The sequence below is a fragment of the Lutra lutra genome, chromosome 8 (assembly GCF_902655055.1).
Source record: "Lutra lutra chromosome 8, mLutLut1.2, whole genome shotgun sequence".
Taxonomy (NCBI): domain Eukaryota; kingdom Metazoa; phylum Chordata; class Mammalia; order Carnivora; family Mustelidae; genus Lutra; species Lutra lutra.
Window position 1 is genome coordinate 134,902,824 of NC_062285.1, and position 17,247 is coordinate 134,920,070.

Below are 17,247 nucleotides of genomic sequence, written 5' to 3' on the forward strand. Positions count from 1 at the left end.
CCGCAGCACAGCCTCTTCCCTCAATTCCAATGATCAGAAACGTCCCCAGACCTGGGGGACAAATCCGCCCCCCATCCCCACCCCTGTTCAGACCCACTGGCATGTTAGAAAGGACTGGAGAGGACATGAGGGGCAAGGGAAACCCAGATGAGAGCTGATGGTGACCCCAGCCCCGGCAGGGGGCAGAGACCAAGACACTCTGAAAGTAGGGCCCCCAGGACTGTGATTCAGCAGACGGATGCAGGGAAGAGAGGTGCTGTGGAGAACACCCTTCCCCGAGATGGGGAGGGGCACGTGGGAGGAGCCCTTTACCCCCCCCCCAGCCCCAACTCCCCCGCCATCCTGCAAGGACTGTTTGTATCTCTAGCTGACACATACAGAAACTGAAACACTTAAGGCCAAGAGATCAAACACCACACTAACTTCCCCAGGACAGGGAGCTCGCTCTCAGGTGAAGCTTCTGGGTCCCTGGAGAGTGTTGGAAAACGCCCACAGTGGGCGGCCCCCCCCAGGTTCCCACCACGGCGGGGCCCCTCAGCTGCTTCCGATCTGTCTGGAAACTACCAGCCTTCTCTCTGGTCTCCCTGAATTCTCACTGCTGAGGCTCAGAAAGGTTAAGTAACTGGCCCAAGGTCACAGGACTTCTTGGGGCAGAGCTGGGCTTTGAATGTGAGTCCCCAAAGTCCCTGCTTTTTCCTCTCTCCCAACTGTCTAGCATCTCATTCATTCCACCGATAGACACACTGAGGCCCAGACCAGCGGAGGCAGCCCTGCCCAGACAAGCTCAACTCACCCTCTATGGGGGCAGCAAAGGAGAACTCTAAGTGGGAAATGCCAGAACAGGGGCAGGGACAGCAGAGGTGACCCAGCAATTAGGGACAGTGGCCCCATGGGGGGATGGGCCAGTATGGAAAACACAGGTGGACATAGAGAAGGGCCTGGAGCTGGCCAGCCCTAGGATCAGGGGCCTGGGGAAGCCCTGGGTAGGTAGAGGGGGTGACCAAGCTCACATCAGGGCTCATTCAGATACCAACACGGACACACAGGACAGGACCCTGGGGAGACCGATGCCCCGTCGATTAGAACTGAGGAACAGACACCATGAGTAAAGCGCAAGGAGCTCTTGAGGGCGCACAGCCAGTGGTGTTAGAGAGGACACAGTCTCGGCCACTTCTGGACCCTGTGCAGCTGCTCTGAGACCCGCATGAGAGGCCGCAGGCCTTGCAGCCACATCCACCCAGTACTCGCCTGTGGCTGATCCTGGAAAGCAGGGCCTGGAGGCCGCGCCCAGCCCCACCTGCAGAGGCCATCTGGAGTCGGGCCCTGGCACTGGCACCAGTGACAAGAATGTGGCCAGGGCTTTGAACAAAGGGAGCCAGCGAGGCCAGCCGGGGAGGCCCTACAATCACCACTGTCCCCGCAGGAGCGCAACAGGAGCCCAGGAAGGAGGAGGCAGGACACAGCATCAGGCCAGGGTCCCCTGGACCTGAGCACCCAGCAGAGGCTGGACAGGGGAACTGCTCTCCAGGCAGAACTGGCACCCCACCCCCACTCAGGCCCAAGAGGACCCAAATCCTCTGACAGTAGTAAATCCCCAAAAAAGACCTCAGGCTGGTGGAGGAACACAACAGAAGAGTGCCACAGCTGGGCAGAGCACGCACAGGTGTGCACCCTGGGGTCTCATTACCGCTCACCACCTTGCAGGCCTTCTGACCCCATTCTACCGATGGGGAAGCCAAGACCAGCGGAGGTCATCACCCATTCAAGGGCATACAGCTAATGCAAGAAAAGCCAGCCCCCAAGCCCTGGTAGAATTTACTCCAGAGCCTATACAAAGAGGAGTAAAGCTAGACCGGGTTTTCAAAATGAACTAGATAAACAGGAAGTCCTGCCCCCAGGGAGGTTTCTCCACATGGACCAGGACTCGCTTTCCAAATGACCTTGGCCTGCCCCTCCCCTTTCAGGGCTTCTGTTCCCTTCTACGGGAAGAAGGCCCTGGACTGGATGTTTCCTGGGAGCAGATGTGCATCTGTGCCAAAAGCCACTGGTCCCTCTTTTAGCCCTTGGTCAGTCAGGCCTCATCATCCCATGAACTTTCCATATGGGGACACTGAGGCACAGAGCAGCCACCTGACTTTCCCAACGGCTGCACAAAGCCAGGTCTGGAATTCAGGTCTGTCTGACGTCTCCCTCCCATGTTCTGTCACACTCTTGCACTCGCACGGATGCAAGGGCTGCCTTTTCTAGTGGGCAAGAGAAGCAGCGTGAGGCCAGCCCGACCGCGCCGCACCTGCTTCTGGCTGTGTGCAGGAGGGCTCCAGCTCGCCCTGCTGCTGTGTGGGGCAACCACAATCAAAGAGAAGCCTGCCCAGCACCAACTACGTGCTCAGACAGTGAGTGTCCCCTCCCTGTCCTCTCTGATGGGGCAGAGGGCAGCTCATGGAGAAGCAGAGTTCATACCCCAAGAGAGCAGAGGCCCAGACCGCTGGGTAAGAGACCGCCCCCTGCCTCCCGGGTTCAGAACCAGCAAGCACAGCACACGGCCTTGTTTTTCTCTGCCCAGGACAGAAATGATTTACTTTGCTTTTCTAAGGAGGGAAAGAGTGGCCAAGAGACAGGAATGAGGCCAAACCCCAGGGGCTGGACACCCTGCACTATCAATTCCCACTCGCAACTACCGCCACAGGCCCTCCCCTCCAGACCAGCAACTGCAGGGGCAGGGCCGTGGCTCCCGACCGCGCATGCGCTCGGGCAGCTGAGAAGGTGGCAGTCGAAGGCAGGAGCCTCTCCTCTGCCAGGCTGAGGAACGGGGTTGAGAGGTCAGCGAGTTGTTTAAAATGACAACAGGAGCGCAAACTCAGACTTTCAACAGGAAGCACATCCGGAGAGAATGATCCTGAAAACTCTGACCAGACCCCTACCCCCACCCCTACCCAGAGGTTACTGGGAGAGCCTGCGTCACTGTCATTCCGAAGCCAGCCTGGGCTGAATTCCAGGGGCCAGAGCAGAGGGAGGGGGCCCAGCTGGGAGCTGAGCGATAGTCCAGGCCTCTTCTGTCTACCAGCATCCTTCCCCCAGGAGGCAAGAAACAGGGGTGCTACCGCAGCCGGGGCCTTCCCACGCCCAGCTGGAGACCCAGGTCCTCTGCATCCGGACACCACAGCTAAAAATACCCTCCTGCGTGCATCCTACAGCAAGCAGGAACCCCGCCCCACCCTGACTGTGTGACCCCACTCCCCTGGTCAGCCTCACTCCCAACCTGCTGCTTCTCTCCCTACCTGGCATGGCCCTGGGGACAAAATGACCAAAAACGTGCCCCTGGAAGCTGGAGCCAAGCTCCAGCTGGACAACCTGAAGTCCCGACATGTTTCCTCCTACTTGTCCCTGGCACGGTCCCAGGGGCCCCAGAGCCACTGAAGTCAGGGACACTTACCCAGGTAGATGTCTCCGAAGGACCCACTCCCGATCTTCCGTCCAAGGCGGTACTTGTTCCCCACACGCAGCTCCATGACTCACTCTCACTGCAGAGGGGAGCAGAGACACAGGGGTCAGGGAGGCAGGGAGCTGGGAAGGGAGCCTCGCCAGCTGGACCCCACCACACCCGCCCCCCAAAGGCCCTCCCACTGTACAAGAACAGAGCTGGCCTGGCTTCGCCGGAGGGCACCCGGGTGTCAGGTGGGCCAGAGTGTCCCCCTGTGAGGGCCAGGAGGCGGGCTGAGGACGTGCGTCAGGGGCTAATGCCCCAAAGGAAAGAGCCAAGTAAGCATCTCCTTGGGGGTCATTCCTTTGGGTACGCTCTGATAGGAGCCTCTCAGGGGAGGGCCAGTCACAAGGGGCCAAGACCCTAAGAGGGAAAATCAAAGACAAAGGGGGCGGCGGGGGGTGGAAATCGGGAGCTGATCACTCTGCGACTGCCACCACGGCAACCACCAGCAAGTTCTCACCTTCCGGGATGGGAGCACATGTTGAATGGAGGGTCCCACAGGAGTTCCTGACCCCCTTTAAGACTCAGAAACGACAGGGTCCCCTGCTTCCACCCCCAAGCCCCCACGCTTCTGGTCACAAGTATTGGGCACCAAGCCTCCACAGCGTGGCCCAGTCTTTCCAGAGGCCAGAAGTTGCCATCTTGAGAGAGAGGCCTCCTCTCCAGCTCAGAGGGCAGGCAGGAAAGGGGGTCTCAGAGCAGCCAGCCGTCTCCCCTTCTCGACCTCACGACACTGAGCACCTCACACAGAGCTCTCCACACGTTTTTTCCTTGAATGGACAGTTTGGGGCTGGCTCTCTTCAAGACTAGAAGGAGGGTCTCCTTAGAGAGCCCCAAAGAGCAACTGAGGGGACCACGGCCAGGTTTTTAGCCACCAGGCTCTGGGGTGGACGAAGAGGTCTGATCGGAGCGGCTCCCCTCCTTCCCATGCCCCACCCTGGGTGCCCAAGCTCATGCGACATCAGGGGCCACCCTGATAGAGACCTCTGCCCTCTGAGGTCCTGGCCCGAAGAAAGGGAAACTCAAAGGCTGGGAGCTGGTTTCTACACTTAGGGGATAGAGGACAGTGGCTATGGAACGCGAGAAGGATGGGGGATCCCTAAGATCTCAGAATGTCTAGAGGAGAGGCCTCCCTCTACAGACCGGGAACTCGGGCCTAGAGAGGCCGCGTCACCTGCCCCTGCTCCCCAGCAGCAAGTTGGTGGCAGTCTCCTCACCTGGGACCCAGACAGGGTTCCCGCTGCCCCCACCTGACACAAACAGGACTTACTTCCTGCCAGGGCTGGGAAGCAAAGCAGGACGATGGAGAAGGAGCTGCACGAGGCACAGCGGCCGGGCCCCTTCCCCGGGCCCAGGGCTATCCCCAAAGCCAGACCCACCTGGGAGGGGATATGGGAAAGATTTAATTCGCAGATGGCCAGGCTGGAGCTCTCTGCCCCCAGCAGAGACAAGAAGCCACCAGCTCCTGCCCAAGAGACACCTCTCGCCCCAGGACCTAACTCCCAGCGGAGCGGCCACGAGCCCTTCACTGAGGACCACAAGGAAGCAGCCTCCACCCCAGGCCAGCCAAACTCTGGGCTCTCAACCAAGGGCCTCTGCCCACACGCCTGGCCGGTGGCCGCCAGTGGAACGCACTCCACATTTGCAGAAAACTCACATGCCACACATTTCACATACACAGTGACCTGTGTGTACACTCCAAAGGAAGAAAGAAAAGCCAACACACACCAGGGGCCCCACAGTGGGGCGGTGGGGGGGGGGGGGACTAGGGAGAGAGGAAGGAGGGAGAGTGTCACGGGTGTGTACATACACAAACACTGCCCCCCCCCCCCCCCCCCCCCGTTTTCCGCCAACGCCAATTCGGAGACCACACATGGCAGCCGGGAAAGCCGCAGGTTAGGAAAGGAACATAAATATACCCGCATCCTATATTACATAAATACCCACGCCGGGTTATATAAATACCCGCGCCCTCCGTCTGGGTGCCTTACATAAATACACTGCACATGACCCCCCAGCCCCTCCCCAACTCACCGGGCTGTGGGCAGAGAAGGGGAGAAGAGAGGGCGCAAACAACCAGCCCTGCCGAAAACCACTGCTGGGCGCTAGCCTCCCAGACCCGGGGGGCCGGGCCCCCAGGGAGAGTCTACACGGTCCCAGCCCGATCCCCTAAAAACCCTCCCAGAGGAGAGGAAAAAGGATCCAGTCAGGAAAAGGAGAAGCTTCCCAGTTCTTTGCCGCTTCTCCCATGGGGGGTGGGGGGTTGGAATAAACGAAGTTAAAAAAAAAAAAAAAGGGGGCAGACGCAAACCCGGAGTTTCAGCTTTAAACAAATTACACAAACTACCAAACAGCAGAGCGCATGGGCAGGTTTCTTACTCTCTGACACCCCCTCACCCCCAGCCAGGGCCCTTGTCACTGGACCATTAAAGTAGAAATTGGAGGGACATTCTAGACAGGAAGGCAAAGGAGCCCCAAGCCCAGTCATCCGCTGGGCGCAACTTCAGACACTCCGGATCCCCTTCCCTTCTCCCGGAATCCTCCCCGCGGAAGGCTGTGCCAAGAGGAACATATGCAGAACTCAGGGCAAAGTTGGGGAGGGGGCTCACCCCACTTGGAATCTGGGCGTGAAGAGGGGCTCAGGAATCCTCTCTCTAGAGCTAACCCGGCCACGAACATAGTTTCATGTGCCACAGAGACTCGCAAAACACGGATTTCTCACGGGCAGAAATGGGAGAATCCGAGCTGATACATAACCCCCACCCCTTTCTTTCTCTCCACAAAGGAAAACAGAATCGGTGGCTGGGTGACCACACAGCCCAGCACGTCGGGGGGCCCCCCACGCGCCCCCGAGCGCCCCCATCCACCGTGCGGGAGCAGCCTCGCTGACCCCCAGGTCCCGAGCCAGGATAGAAGGGGGGAGGCGCCGCTGATTGTCCAGCGAAACACACACAAGCCCAGGGTCTGTCCGGGAAGCCCGAGTCAACAGTATCAACAGTCTCGGGTGCCCCCGGCGCCCCGGGCCTGGACGCCCCCCCCTTCCCGCAGCTTCCCCCAGTTACAGCCCCGGGGGTGGCCTCTCGGCCGGCTGGGGCCTTGAAGGGTCCAGCTGGGGGAGGGGGAGGCGGGCCGGACTGGGGGGGGGGGCTCCCCCGGCGAAGCCTGCAAAATAATAGTCACCCTCCTCCTCCTCGTCCCCAGCCGCGCCTTTGTCCTCGCCGGGCCGAGCGGGCGGCGCCCGGCTGCACCCCCCGCCCCGTACCCGAGTGTGAACGCGCGTGTGTCCGCCCTCCCCTCCCCTCCCTCTCGCACAAAAACAAAGAGGCGGAGGGAGCCCCGTTTCCCCCCGGGTTTGCGCCCCTCCGCGGGCTCGCGGCCCCCCAATATTTACCCCGCCGGGAAGGCTCCGGTGCCGGGCCGCTGCTCGGGGGGCTGCCGCGGGCGGGGGCGGCCCGCCGGGGCGGATGCCGGAGGATTCGCGGAGCCGCCCGGCGCGCCAGCCTCTCCCGGCCCAGCCGCCGCCGCTGCCGCCGCCGCTGCCGCCGCCGCCGCCGCGCTCCGCTCCGCTCGGCCCCGGCCGGGCTCGGGCTCTGGCTCTGGGTTCTCGTCGTCGTCGTCGTCGTCGTCGTCGCCGCCGCCGCCGCCGCCGCCGCCGCCTCCCTCCTCCGGGCCCTCCTGCCCGCCCGCCCCCGCCGCCGGCTCGCGCGCTCCCGCCCGGCGCGCGCCCGCCGGCTCCCATTGAGCCCCGGGCCCGACCGCTGATGTCATCCCCGGCCCGCCGCCGCCGCCCCGGAGGATTTAAAGGGCCCGCGCCTCGGCTCCCGGGGACGCTGGGGGTGGGGGGAGCGCTCGGCCGGGAAACACGGTTTAGCCATCCCTCCCCCACGCCTGGAGAGGAGCGCGTTGCAGGAACGCGGTCTTACGTGTGGGGCCGGGGAACACACACGGCCACCGACACCCTGATCAGGTCTGGGGCACAGGTGGAAAAAGCTGGGTGGGGGTGGGGAGGAGATGGTGCACAAAAAGCCGGGATTTTCCAGATCCCAAAGCCTCTTCTTCCCCCGGTTCTCTCTCCTCTCAAACCAAAGCAGTGGCCCCTGCGAAGGCCACAGCAAAAAAAGAATGTTTGGGGAGTTGGGGGCTCTGAGTACTACAGAGAACACAGGTCAATGATTGGACAGGACAGCAGGAGGCAGAGAGCGCCCAGTTGACCAAAAGACCCAGGGAGGTAGCCGGGGCTCAGCTACCCTCGCCACCCCGCGTGTCCCTCACCCCATAGAAGGGACCCTCCCAGCTCTTCCAGCAGCCCAGACTACGATGGGTACAAACCCTGATCCTGGTCTCACTGGTTCAGTGAGGAACCTGGCACACTGCCAGGGAACTAACATGGAGTCAGGGTCCTGGGCAGTGCAGGGTTTGCTAAGGCACCTGCCAACTCTGGCCTCGGCTTTCCACATCTGCAAAATCAGGAAGGAGACCCCTGGCTCCCCAGGTCACTGGGAGAATTAATTACAGCTTCTCACCAGCTTCCAGGGTAGCCAATGAAAGGTTCTAATGCAAAGTTATTAAAACGATGATATTGACACTGGGCCATGCAAAGCTCCAAATTATGACACACGTCCATCCACACACATGGTTGTGATGGTGGAAACACGAAATACCAGAGCGCGCTGCAGCCAGTCCAGGAAGCATGGTTCCCGGGAAGAGTCACTTCCCTAATAACCACATGTTCCCTCGAGCCTGAGGGACTTAGTCACACCCTGTCCAAACTGGTGGGACCCCGCAGATCAGGCGCCTCTTCTCTTCCAGATCAGGAAACTGGGGCCCAGAGAGGGGAGGGGTTTGCCCAGGACCACACAGCACGACAAGACAGATAGTTGGCCCGGGCCAGGACCTGGCCTCAGTGCCCCCTTTGCCAGAGCAGGGGGTCACCAGCCAAGGTGGTGGGCTTTGCTTGACCTGCGTGGTGGTTTTTTTTGTTATTTATACTGCTTTATTAATTGATAACCAATGTTTTAAATGTGCCGATTTCATATTATAGGTCCGTATTCCCTACTTCCCTTGAAGCCCCAGGAGAACGGGCAACACTGGGTCTGAACTCACACCGGGCTGTGGCCACACTCAGCTGGCCTGAGCAGCAGCCACCTACCTCGTTCCTCCCATGAGCTTGTTGTACCCATTGTTATGACTTCCTTTATCCCCTGGAGGTACCCAAGTATGACCCTGTCCTAGAAGCCAGCCATCACCAATGCCCTGCCCTCTGTCATCTGTTTTCATCCCGATCTCCCCAACCCTGCATCCCGCCACTCTGCTTCCAACATCCAAGGATGCCAGCCCTCTGAGTGGCTTCAAGTTCTCCTAAAGTCAGACAAGGTGTCCAGGCCTAGGCAGGCATAGAATGTACCCCCGTGTCCTCTATCCTCATCACCCCACCCTCAACCCAAGCCCGGCTGCCCAGTGATGGCTTCCCTGTCCAGGAAGGGTCTAGCACCACTCAGCTCTGGCATCTACGAGTTCCCTAAGGCCTGCTCCCAGGCTCTCTCCTGCTGTCCCTACCCGCTGTCTCCCTTGGAAGAATGCTCCCCCCACCCTGCCCCTGATTACCTATGTTGTGGGCCTGAGTTCTCCCTCCTACTCCCCTAGAAGACCAGCCCCCGAGGTACTTCTAAAAAGCTTTGCAGCTCAGCTCTAAGGAGAAACTGAGAGACGAGAAAACCCAGAAGAGGACTGGAGGTGACTCCAAAGGGAAAGAAATCTTACGGAGTTCTAGCAACCTCTGGGCCTGACTTCTCTCTTTGTTCTAGGTTCCCAGTTATTCTTCCTGGGGCTTAACTCCCTACAGGGAAGGCCCAAGGGTGTGGCCAGCCTGAGTTCATCCCCGTTCTGCTCCCTGCACACCCACTCACTCACCCAGAAGATGCACTCAGCCCGAAACAATGGGCGTTAGTGGAGTCCCAGCTCACCTGGGTCCCACCCCGGAGTCCAGCTGCTCTGCAGGAGGAGAGACTCCCCGGCAGACTTCCAACCTGGCACTTTGGACTCATTTCCTTGGCACACAACCTACCCGCCGCCCTCCCACCCCCCACCCGCAGCCCCTGGAGCACTGGGCTGGGGATCTCGAATTAATGATGATAGTGCAGAAGAAATCAGAGATGGGGAGGAAGCTTTCGGTCCTCCCAAGGGGATCTGCAGCTGAGTCTTGCCCCTGGGCACCCTGGGTTTATTAAACATCAGGATGGTCCTTCAAACGGCCCTAGACAGGCCTTAGCCCTGGCAGTTCCTGCTGTTCCTGCTGCCTGGGATGCTTTTCCCTCAGAGAGCCGCATGGCCCATTCGCTCACCTCCCTGAGGCCTTGGCTCTTATCCCCTTCACCGGGAGGCCTTCTGGTCTTCCTGGTTTAAGATCCAACCCCACTAGGGCACTGCGTCTCCTCTCCACCCCTCCATTCCTGCTGCTTCATTTTTTTTAAACTGTCATTTCTCTCTAAATAACATGTTCTACATGGTACTTGTTTCAAGTGTGTGTGTGTGTCTGTGCGTGTGTGTGTCTGTGTGTGTGTGTGAGCCCCCTAGCAGATTATAAGTTGCACAAAGGCAGGGAGTTGCTGCTGTTTGGGGGTCACTCTCTCTGACAAAACATTAAGAGCTACATTTATTGAGCACCTACTGTGTGCCGGGCCCTCTACAAGACACGTTACCTGTACCGACTCATCCAACCATCATATCCACGCTCAGCAGAGGAAGTAGAGAGGGAGTGGCCTGGCAGAGCCTGTGCCCCACCCACTTCTCCCAGGATAGTGGAGAAGACAGTTCCAAAATGAATCCACCGCCCCTCCTTCAGGTTTCTGAGCCCCAATCCTACAGGCACAATTTGGGGGCCCCCCACCAAAACTACAGGGGACTGAGGGGCTCATTTATGTGGCCCCATCATTTTACAGTGGACAGTGAGACCCAGGGAGCCTTGCTCAGAGTCACCAAGGGAGCCCAAGACAGGAGCCCACCGTGGCTGAGAAGCCAGCTTCCAATGCTGACTTTGCTCCTTTTTAGCTGTGTGACCCTAGGAAAGTCCCTTACACTCTATGAGCCTTATTTGTCAAATGGGGATAGTACAGAGGATGGTGCACCAAAACAACTGAGCCCAAAAGCAGCCCTGAGGAAGAGGAAAATGATGACAAGTTTCTGAGGAGCCGGCAGGGAGTGGAATCCGGGCCCCCTGCCTTGGACTTCCAGCATCTCGGGCTGGGGCTCCAGCAGCTTCTTTCCTTGCCTTCCCCTTCCCCTTCTGGGTGGAGGTGGGCAAACCCAGGCAGCGGGCCCACCCTCCGTCTTCACTTCTGGCCTTGGCTTTAGGATGCTCCTCCAGGAAGTTTCTTAGGCTTCTTATTCTTGGTGGCTACTCGTGTCTCTCCCAAGACCCCTGAGGGTTGATGGCCCACCACAGGCTCTGCCCCAGACGTCCTCCTCAAGCCTGCCAGCCTGAAAATGCTGCCCTGGTGCATTTTTCTCGCCCAGAGAGCCCTTGGCAGCTTGCCCCCGGACCCTTCCATGATGTTCTACCCACCTCTGACTGCTCACAGGGTAGTGCCCTGTCTCCAATCAGCGCCTTGGCCCGGGCCTCTGCAGTCTCCACTGCCTTTAGACACTTCTCCTGGTGACCTCACCACATCGCCACGCCTGGTCATTCTCTAGGCAGTGGTTCCTCCCTCCTCCATGTTCGGTGGAGACGCAGCAGGGTGGGGTAGCGAGAGGCCTGGACCAGGGGCCCGGAAGCCCACGTTTGAGTCCCAGCTCAGCCTGTGAATTTCAGCGGGAACTGTGAGAATTCACAGCCCCTCTCTGGGGGGCCGGACAAGGAGACCTATAAGGCTCTTTCTTCAGTCTCCCCATCTATAAACTAAAGGGCTAGACTGGATGGGGAAGGTCCTCTTATACTTCACATCTGGGGCTCCCTGTTGAGAAAGACCCTGAGGTCACCCACATCTGGGATCAGTGGGAAAGGGTTTTCTCCCCGTTACCCTCACCCATGTTTGAAACATTGTATACATCCCATCAGCTCCGCCTCCCAGCTATATTCTGAGCCCAGCCACCTCTCAACACATGTATCTTTCATGTAGATACTGTAGCGGTTTGTTACCTGTGAGATCACATCCCTTGACTACTGAAAATACACCAAAGGCTCCCTCTGTCCTTAGAGGGAAATCCATGTTCTTTCCCAGGCCTGCTATGAATCTGGCCCTTACCTGCTTCTCAGGCCTCATCTCAAACTACCTTTTTTCGTTTCTTCCTTCATTTCATCATAGCTCAGGGCCTTTGCACATGCCATTCTTTCTGCCTAGAATTATCTCCCTGCAGACGTCAATGGCTGCCTTCAACAGCTTGATTGTGATCAAGTCACAGCTCAGGAGTTACCTCCTCAGAGAGGCCTCCTTTGACCACACAATCTTTTTTTTTTTTTTTAGTGGTAAGCTCCATGCCCAACATGGGGCTTGAATTCACAACCTGAGATCAAGAACCAACTGGGTGCCCTGACCACACAATCTTAAGCAGCCCCCCTTACCCTCTGCCTCTTTCTACCAGATCACCCTGCCTTATTTTCTTTATGGCACTTACTATGGGCTGAACACATCAACTTGTTTATTTTTAATGCCCTTGAACATAAGCTCCAAGAGAGAGAAATCCTCTTATAGGTGCTCCTGTGAGTGTCCAATTCGTAATGGGTGCTCCATAAATACTTGGGCAATGAGCAAATTCTGCCGTGGGTGTGTGGTCGTAGGGGTGGAGGCAAGGGCCTGGCACTTTCCATCCCTGGGCCAGATGGTGGCTGACAGCCTTCTCTCAGACACAGGCCTTACTTATCCCGTGGTTCCTCCCTACCCCATCCACTGCTTACGGTGGGTTCTTGGCCCTCTCCCCTCCACTGGGGAAAACCCCTCTGGGTATCCCTTATGCTGCTGGTCTTCACTGGGGACTCAACTCTCAGACCACCCATCTCTAAAGGCACAGGCTCAGGGAAACACCTGAGCACCCCAGCATCACCCAAGGGCCACTGCCTTCACCTCTGCCCACCTCCCACCTGCGTCCTTCCTTCAGCTTGGCTTGTCCCCTCGATGCCCCTCAGAGTGACCCAACCTTGCCGTTTGTGCCACTGCCAATTCTCTCCAAAACACGCTCCTTCCATCCTCTGGGAATCCAAGGAATCTCATCTCCAGGACACACAACCACTCATTAACTGGGCCACGGGAATTACGATGATTGCCACGGCTAATAATCCCAATTCCCACAGCAACACTTCTCAAGTCAGCATAGCTGGCGCAACTCATCATCTCACTGTGTCACACGTCTGTCCACAAACATTTCCTGATGCCCACCCCTTACTGGGCCTGAGAGAGCCAGGCTGAGCCCTGCTCGCCTCATGCTGACAATCTGCCTGGACCAGCTGTGTGAGCACGAGAAAGAAAGATGGACTCCGGATTGCAGAGAGAACCTGCTAGATGGAGAGCACCACAGGCCAGGTTCACGTGGCCTGGCATCAGCGGGGGCACCAAGGGGGTGCTAAGCTGCCCCCTCACCCTCCACCCAGGATGGCCTGTGAAATGCACCATCGGGGAGTTCTTAACTTGAGACCAAGTGCTACACAGATACAGCGTCTAGATGAGTCCCCGAGACCCCTTCTTGCCAGACTGCACACCACGCCCCTTCCATTGGGAAAGTGGGGAGTTGCCATTGGGGGCGGCAGAAGGACAAGGGGCTGGAAGGTGGGTAGATTTGGAGGATGGAGAGGAACAGCCCGAGCCAATGCTATGGTAGAAACCGCAGACATTTGAAGGTGCCCACCCCCCCCCCGTGGGGAGACGAGTCCATTGGCACCCAGGATCCCCCACGACTGATGAGGAAGGTGGAAGCGGACAGGGTCTTTAATCCCAAGCTGCCAACTAGGGGACTCATCCACTGGCTTTGCTCAGAACAGCTTGGCATTTTGCATGTAGAAGATAAGAAGAAGGAGAGAACAAGCAAACACACATTTATTGGCCCCGCAAGGGGCACCTGCCATGGGCTTTGTTGAATTCTCTACAGCAATCCCATGAACCAGAGATCACCCCACCTGTTCTACAGGTAGGAACCTGAGGCTGGGAGAGTTTACCAGAACACGATCTAATGTTCACAAAGGTTACGAAGGACTCCAATTCACCCTTCCCAGACCCACCCAGGGGCCTCACCCTGCCTCAAAGCCTGCACCCCAATCCACCTTTGTCTCCCTCTGTGCATGCCAACGGGAACGTGCCCATGCATCTGAGGTCCCCACTGCACGGGCCCCCCCTTTGCTCTTCAGGACACCACGAATCCACTCACCCACTCTGAAAGCATCCAGGGGGTTCTGGTGGCCGCTATCGTCGCTGTTTCCAAAGTAGATCCCGGCACCCCAGGAAATTCACGGAGTGATCCACTGGGGTGTGGGAAGAGAGATCAGAATGTGCATTCTTATCCAGTTTTTAATCTTGGCTTTCTAAATGTTCTATCTTAATGTATGTTTTATAACACACGCGTTAGCCCAGCAGAACATCTATACCCAAGTTCTAAACAAATATATATACATTTGCATACAAAATACGCGCTCAAAAATATTCTCACAGAAGGGGCACGCCGCCGCAGTTTACATCAGCGTTGGAGGACCCCGGCAAGGAGCTCTCACTTGAGAGGTAGGAGTGGAGGAGACCCCCCACTTCAGCAAGCTGAGTTCAGATCCTGCGTCAGTGATTTTTGGGCTGTGCGCCTGGACGAGTTTATAGAACTTTCCTGAACTTCTGTTCCCTCATGTCAGAATGGGGGTGGCCACAGCGCCCACCTCAGGCGGATTAAAAAAGAAACACTGCCCAGAAAGCCTGACAGCCCAGAGTCTGGTACCTGAATTTTATTACCCCCTCAGTGACAGGGAGTAGAGCCGGGCCTGGCCTGGCCTCCATTGTGGTGGGCTGAGCCCTTGGGGACTGCATCTACCGTAGGAGGCCCAGGACCCAGAATAAGGGACCAGCATTAAGTCAGAGATGGCTAAAATGGCTAGGGGAGGCTATGACGTCCTTATTACTGTCCCGGTGTGACGGGCCAGGCAGAAAGAGGTGGCCTCAGAGGGTCACAGGGACCCTCACTACAAGATGAGTTTAGCATTTAGGAACTCCCCCCAGGGCAGGAAACCCTTTCTCATTCAGCCCATAGAGTGCTGTAGGAGCCCTTATAAGAAGGCCAAATTAGAAACATAGAACAAAATCCCTCAGATGCTAGAAGCAGAAGCTCAGGGGAGTATGGAATTTCCTATCCTAACTGAGATGGGGCCACAGGCACTCACCAACAGGTACCTAGACCGCCACCCCCACCCCGAAGATGGCCAGGGGGCCATGAAGACAAAGGGGCCACGGTTTAGGAGTGTATGAGCAGAGAATGAACAGGCCCTAAGAATGGAAGCAGGCCCTGGCTACCTGGTGATGGGCAGGCTTGGCCGTGGGTACTAAGTAGGTAGGTGGGGAGTTATTATCCCATTTCACAGATGAGGAAATGGAGGCTCAAAAAACAGAGACATCTGTTTTCTCTCAGCTAACCTTAGTCTGGTACAAGTGCAGCTGGTGACTCAGCCTTGACCTTCTCCTTCCCCTAGTATCAGGGAGTCTCTGCTGTAGAGATCCCTGTAGGAGTTAGATCCCCAAGGGTCTGAACCTACTCTGTTACTGCTCCCTGTGCATATCCTGAGAAAACCCCCTGTCCTCTGAACCTCAGTTTCCTTATCTGTACAAGAGTTTGATTACTAAGCTCCCCCTTCACCCTCTCCCCCTACTTTTCTTCCGATTCTCTCTCTTCCAAAGCCCTTCTAGAAGTTTATCCCAAGTGTTGAACCCTTCTAGCGGCCTGGAGGTCACAGCCCTGCCTTAGGGACCTGTCTGGGCCTGGCTCCCACAGTGATGTGGGTGTGAGCCCATCTACCCCGGACCCAGAGACATCTCAATTCTGGGAAGCCCGTCCTCCTGTCCCCAGCTCTTTCTCTACTCCCTCAGCAGCTTCAGCTGGCCCAAATCCCTCCTCCAAACTCACAAACACATGGACCCTTTTTCTGCCAGAACCGTGAGAGCAGTAGGGGAGGTGTTCTACATAAATTAGCTCACTTAATCCTCACAACGTTCTGGGGAATGGATCCGTTTCCCTGATGTGGAAACTGACACAAAGACCTCTCTTGAAGCCCCGTGTTGGAGGCGGAGGTCTTGGCCTGTCTGACCCAGAGCCCATGTTTTCCTATGACACCTCTCAGTCTCCCCCTCAAATCCTTCCTCCAAGTGTTCAGAATGGCACCCAACTACGGCCCCTCCCTCAAATGTAACATTATGCAGCCATTAAAAATAATGATTACACATACAAGGCTGACTAATAACAACAGAGAAAATGCTTATGACACAATGTTAAGAGGAGAAAAGCAAGACACAAAAATTGTAAATATAGTATAATAAAATGAGATTAATATGATTATGCACAGAGACCACACCGGGAAAGAAAATACACCAGGAATACTCGCAGTTGTTTCGTGTGTCTTAGTACCACGGACAATTTCTTTCCTATTCTTCCCCATTTGCCAAACTGTCAACCCATGCACATTACTTTTACAACGAAGAAAAGCTATCATGTACCAAAAAATGATAGATTTGCGGTTGAAATATTTGGAAGCCTGCTGTTTCCTCTTCAAATCCCTCCAAAGCCTCCGTTTTCGGTACAACGTGACCATAACCAAGAGACATCGCAGGAGTTTTGGGGAGCAACCGGCACCTCCACAGACCCACGCCCAGCTCCGCCTCTCTGAGCAGCCTGCTTTGACCAGGCTGCCCCTCCGCGTCGGAGGACCCCCCCTCCATCCCGGACCTTCCTCCCAACCCCCGCGCCGGAGCTGCTGCTGGGGCTCACCTGACACTCGCGGGCCAGCCTCCGAGACGCGAGATGAGCACACCTGTCCCTTCAGGTGAAGGACTCGGCCAGGGCGCCCCGCGCAGGAAGGAGGGAGCCGGCCGGGGGCGGGGCCGTGACGCCATCCTCCCAGCCCCGCCCCCGGCTTCCCGGCCACGCCCCGGCTTCCCGGCCCCCGGGCGCTCGTGATTGTCGTGCTTGCGGGGTGAGCCGCTGGGGACACTCCTCCCGACCCGCATGCCTCCCCCCCACACGCCCCCGTGGGCGGACCCCCAGCCAGCGGCAGCGCGGGCCCAAGGGAGCCTCCAAGTGCGCCCTCGGGGGTGGGCGGGCTGGAAGGGGAGGTACTACCCTTCCCCGGGCGAGGGTCCCTTGGAGAAGCCTGGAAAGAGCTGGGATCCCCTCTGCCCCCTAACCCCACCTTTCCACCTCCACCCCCGGTTTACAAAGAACTGTTGGGTCCGCAGATTCCGGGTTCAAATCACCTGGGGCAAAGAATGACGTCCGAGGAACGGAGGGAGCCTCGGATTCCCCAAATCTTTTCTTCTTTTTTGTACCCCACTCTCTGGTTCCCTAGGACCCTTCCTCTGACCCCTTCTACTAAAGAAACCAGGAATGGGGGAGGGGCGGGGAGTGACCAAGAAGTGTGATTCCAGCCCTTGGGGGTTGGGAAAAGGTAATCTGGCATCTGACGCCTGGAGTCAGAACACTGTTTTCATCTACTTTATATCATCTGGGATCGCTTATTTTTGGCAAAGTTCCGTTTTGGAAACGCCAGCCTTCTGGCTGTGGCAAAAAGAAGGGCACCACTTCTTCGAAAAGGCGGT

General features: G+C 57.5%; 1 protein-coding gene across 9 annotated transcripts in view; it reads right to left on the bottom strand.

Moving 5' to 3' along the window:
• Window positions 1–16,439, bottom strand: part of CSNK1E (casein kinase 1 epsilon) — a 33,587-nt gene extending 17,148 nt beyond the window's left edge. For 2 of the 9 annotated variants that reach the window (XM_047740962.1, XM_047740963.1), the window contains exons 1-2: window positions 6,876–7,049; window positions 3,434–3,521 (exon numbers count right to left, since the gene is read on the bottom strand). In XM_047740962.1, the coding sequence (XP_047596918.1) occupies window positions 3,434–3,509 (76 nt within the window). In that variant the 5' untranslated portion in view covers window positions 3,510–3,521; window positions 6,876–7,049. Of the gene's footprint in view, window positions 1–3,433; window positions 3,522–6,875; window positions 7,086–13,834; window positions 13,929–16,420 lie in introns of those variants that run through there. The other 7 variants (XM_047740965.1, XM_047740966.1, XM_047740961.1 and 4 more) reach the window with 6 other exon arrangements.
• Window positions 16,440–17,247: the final 808 nt, after the last annotated feature.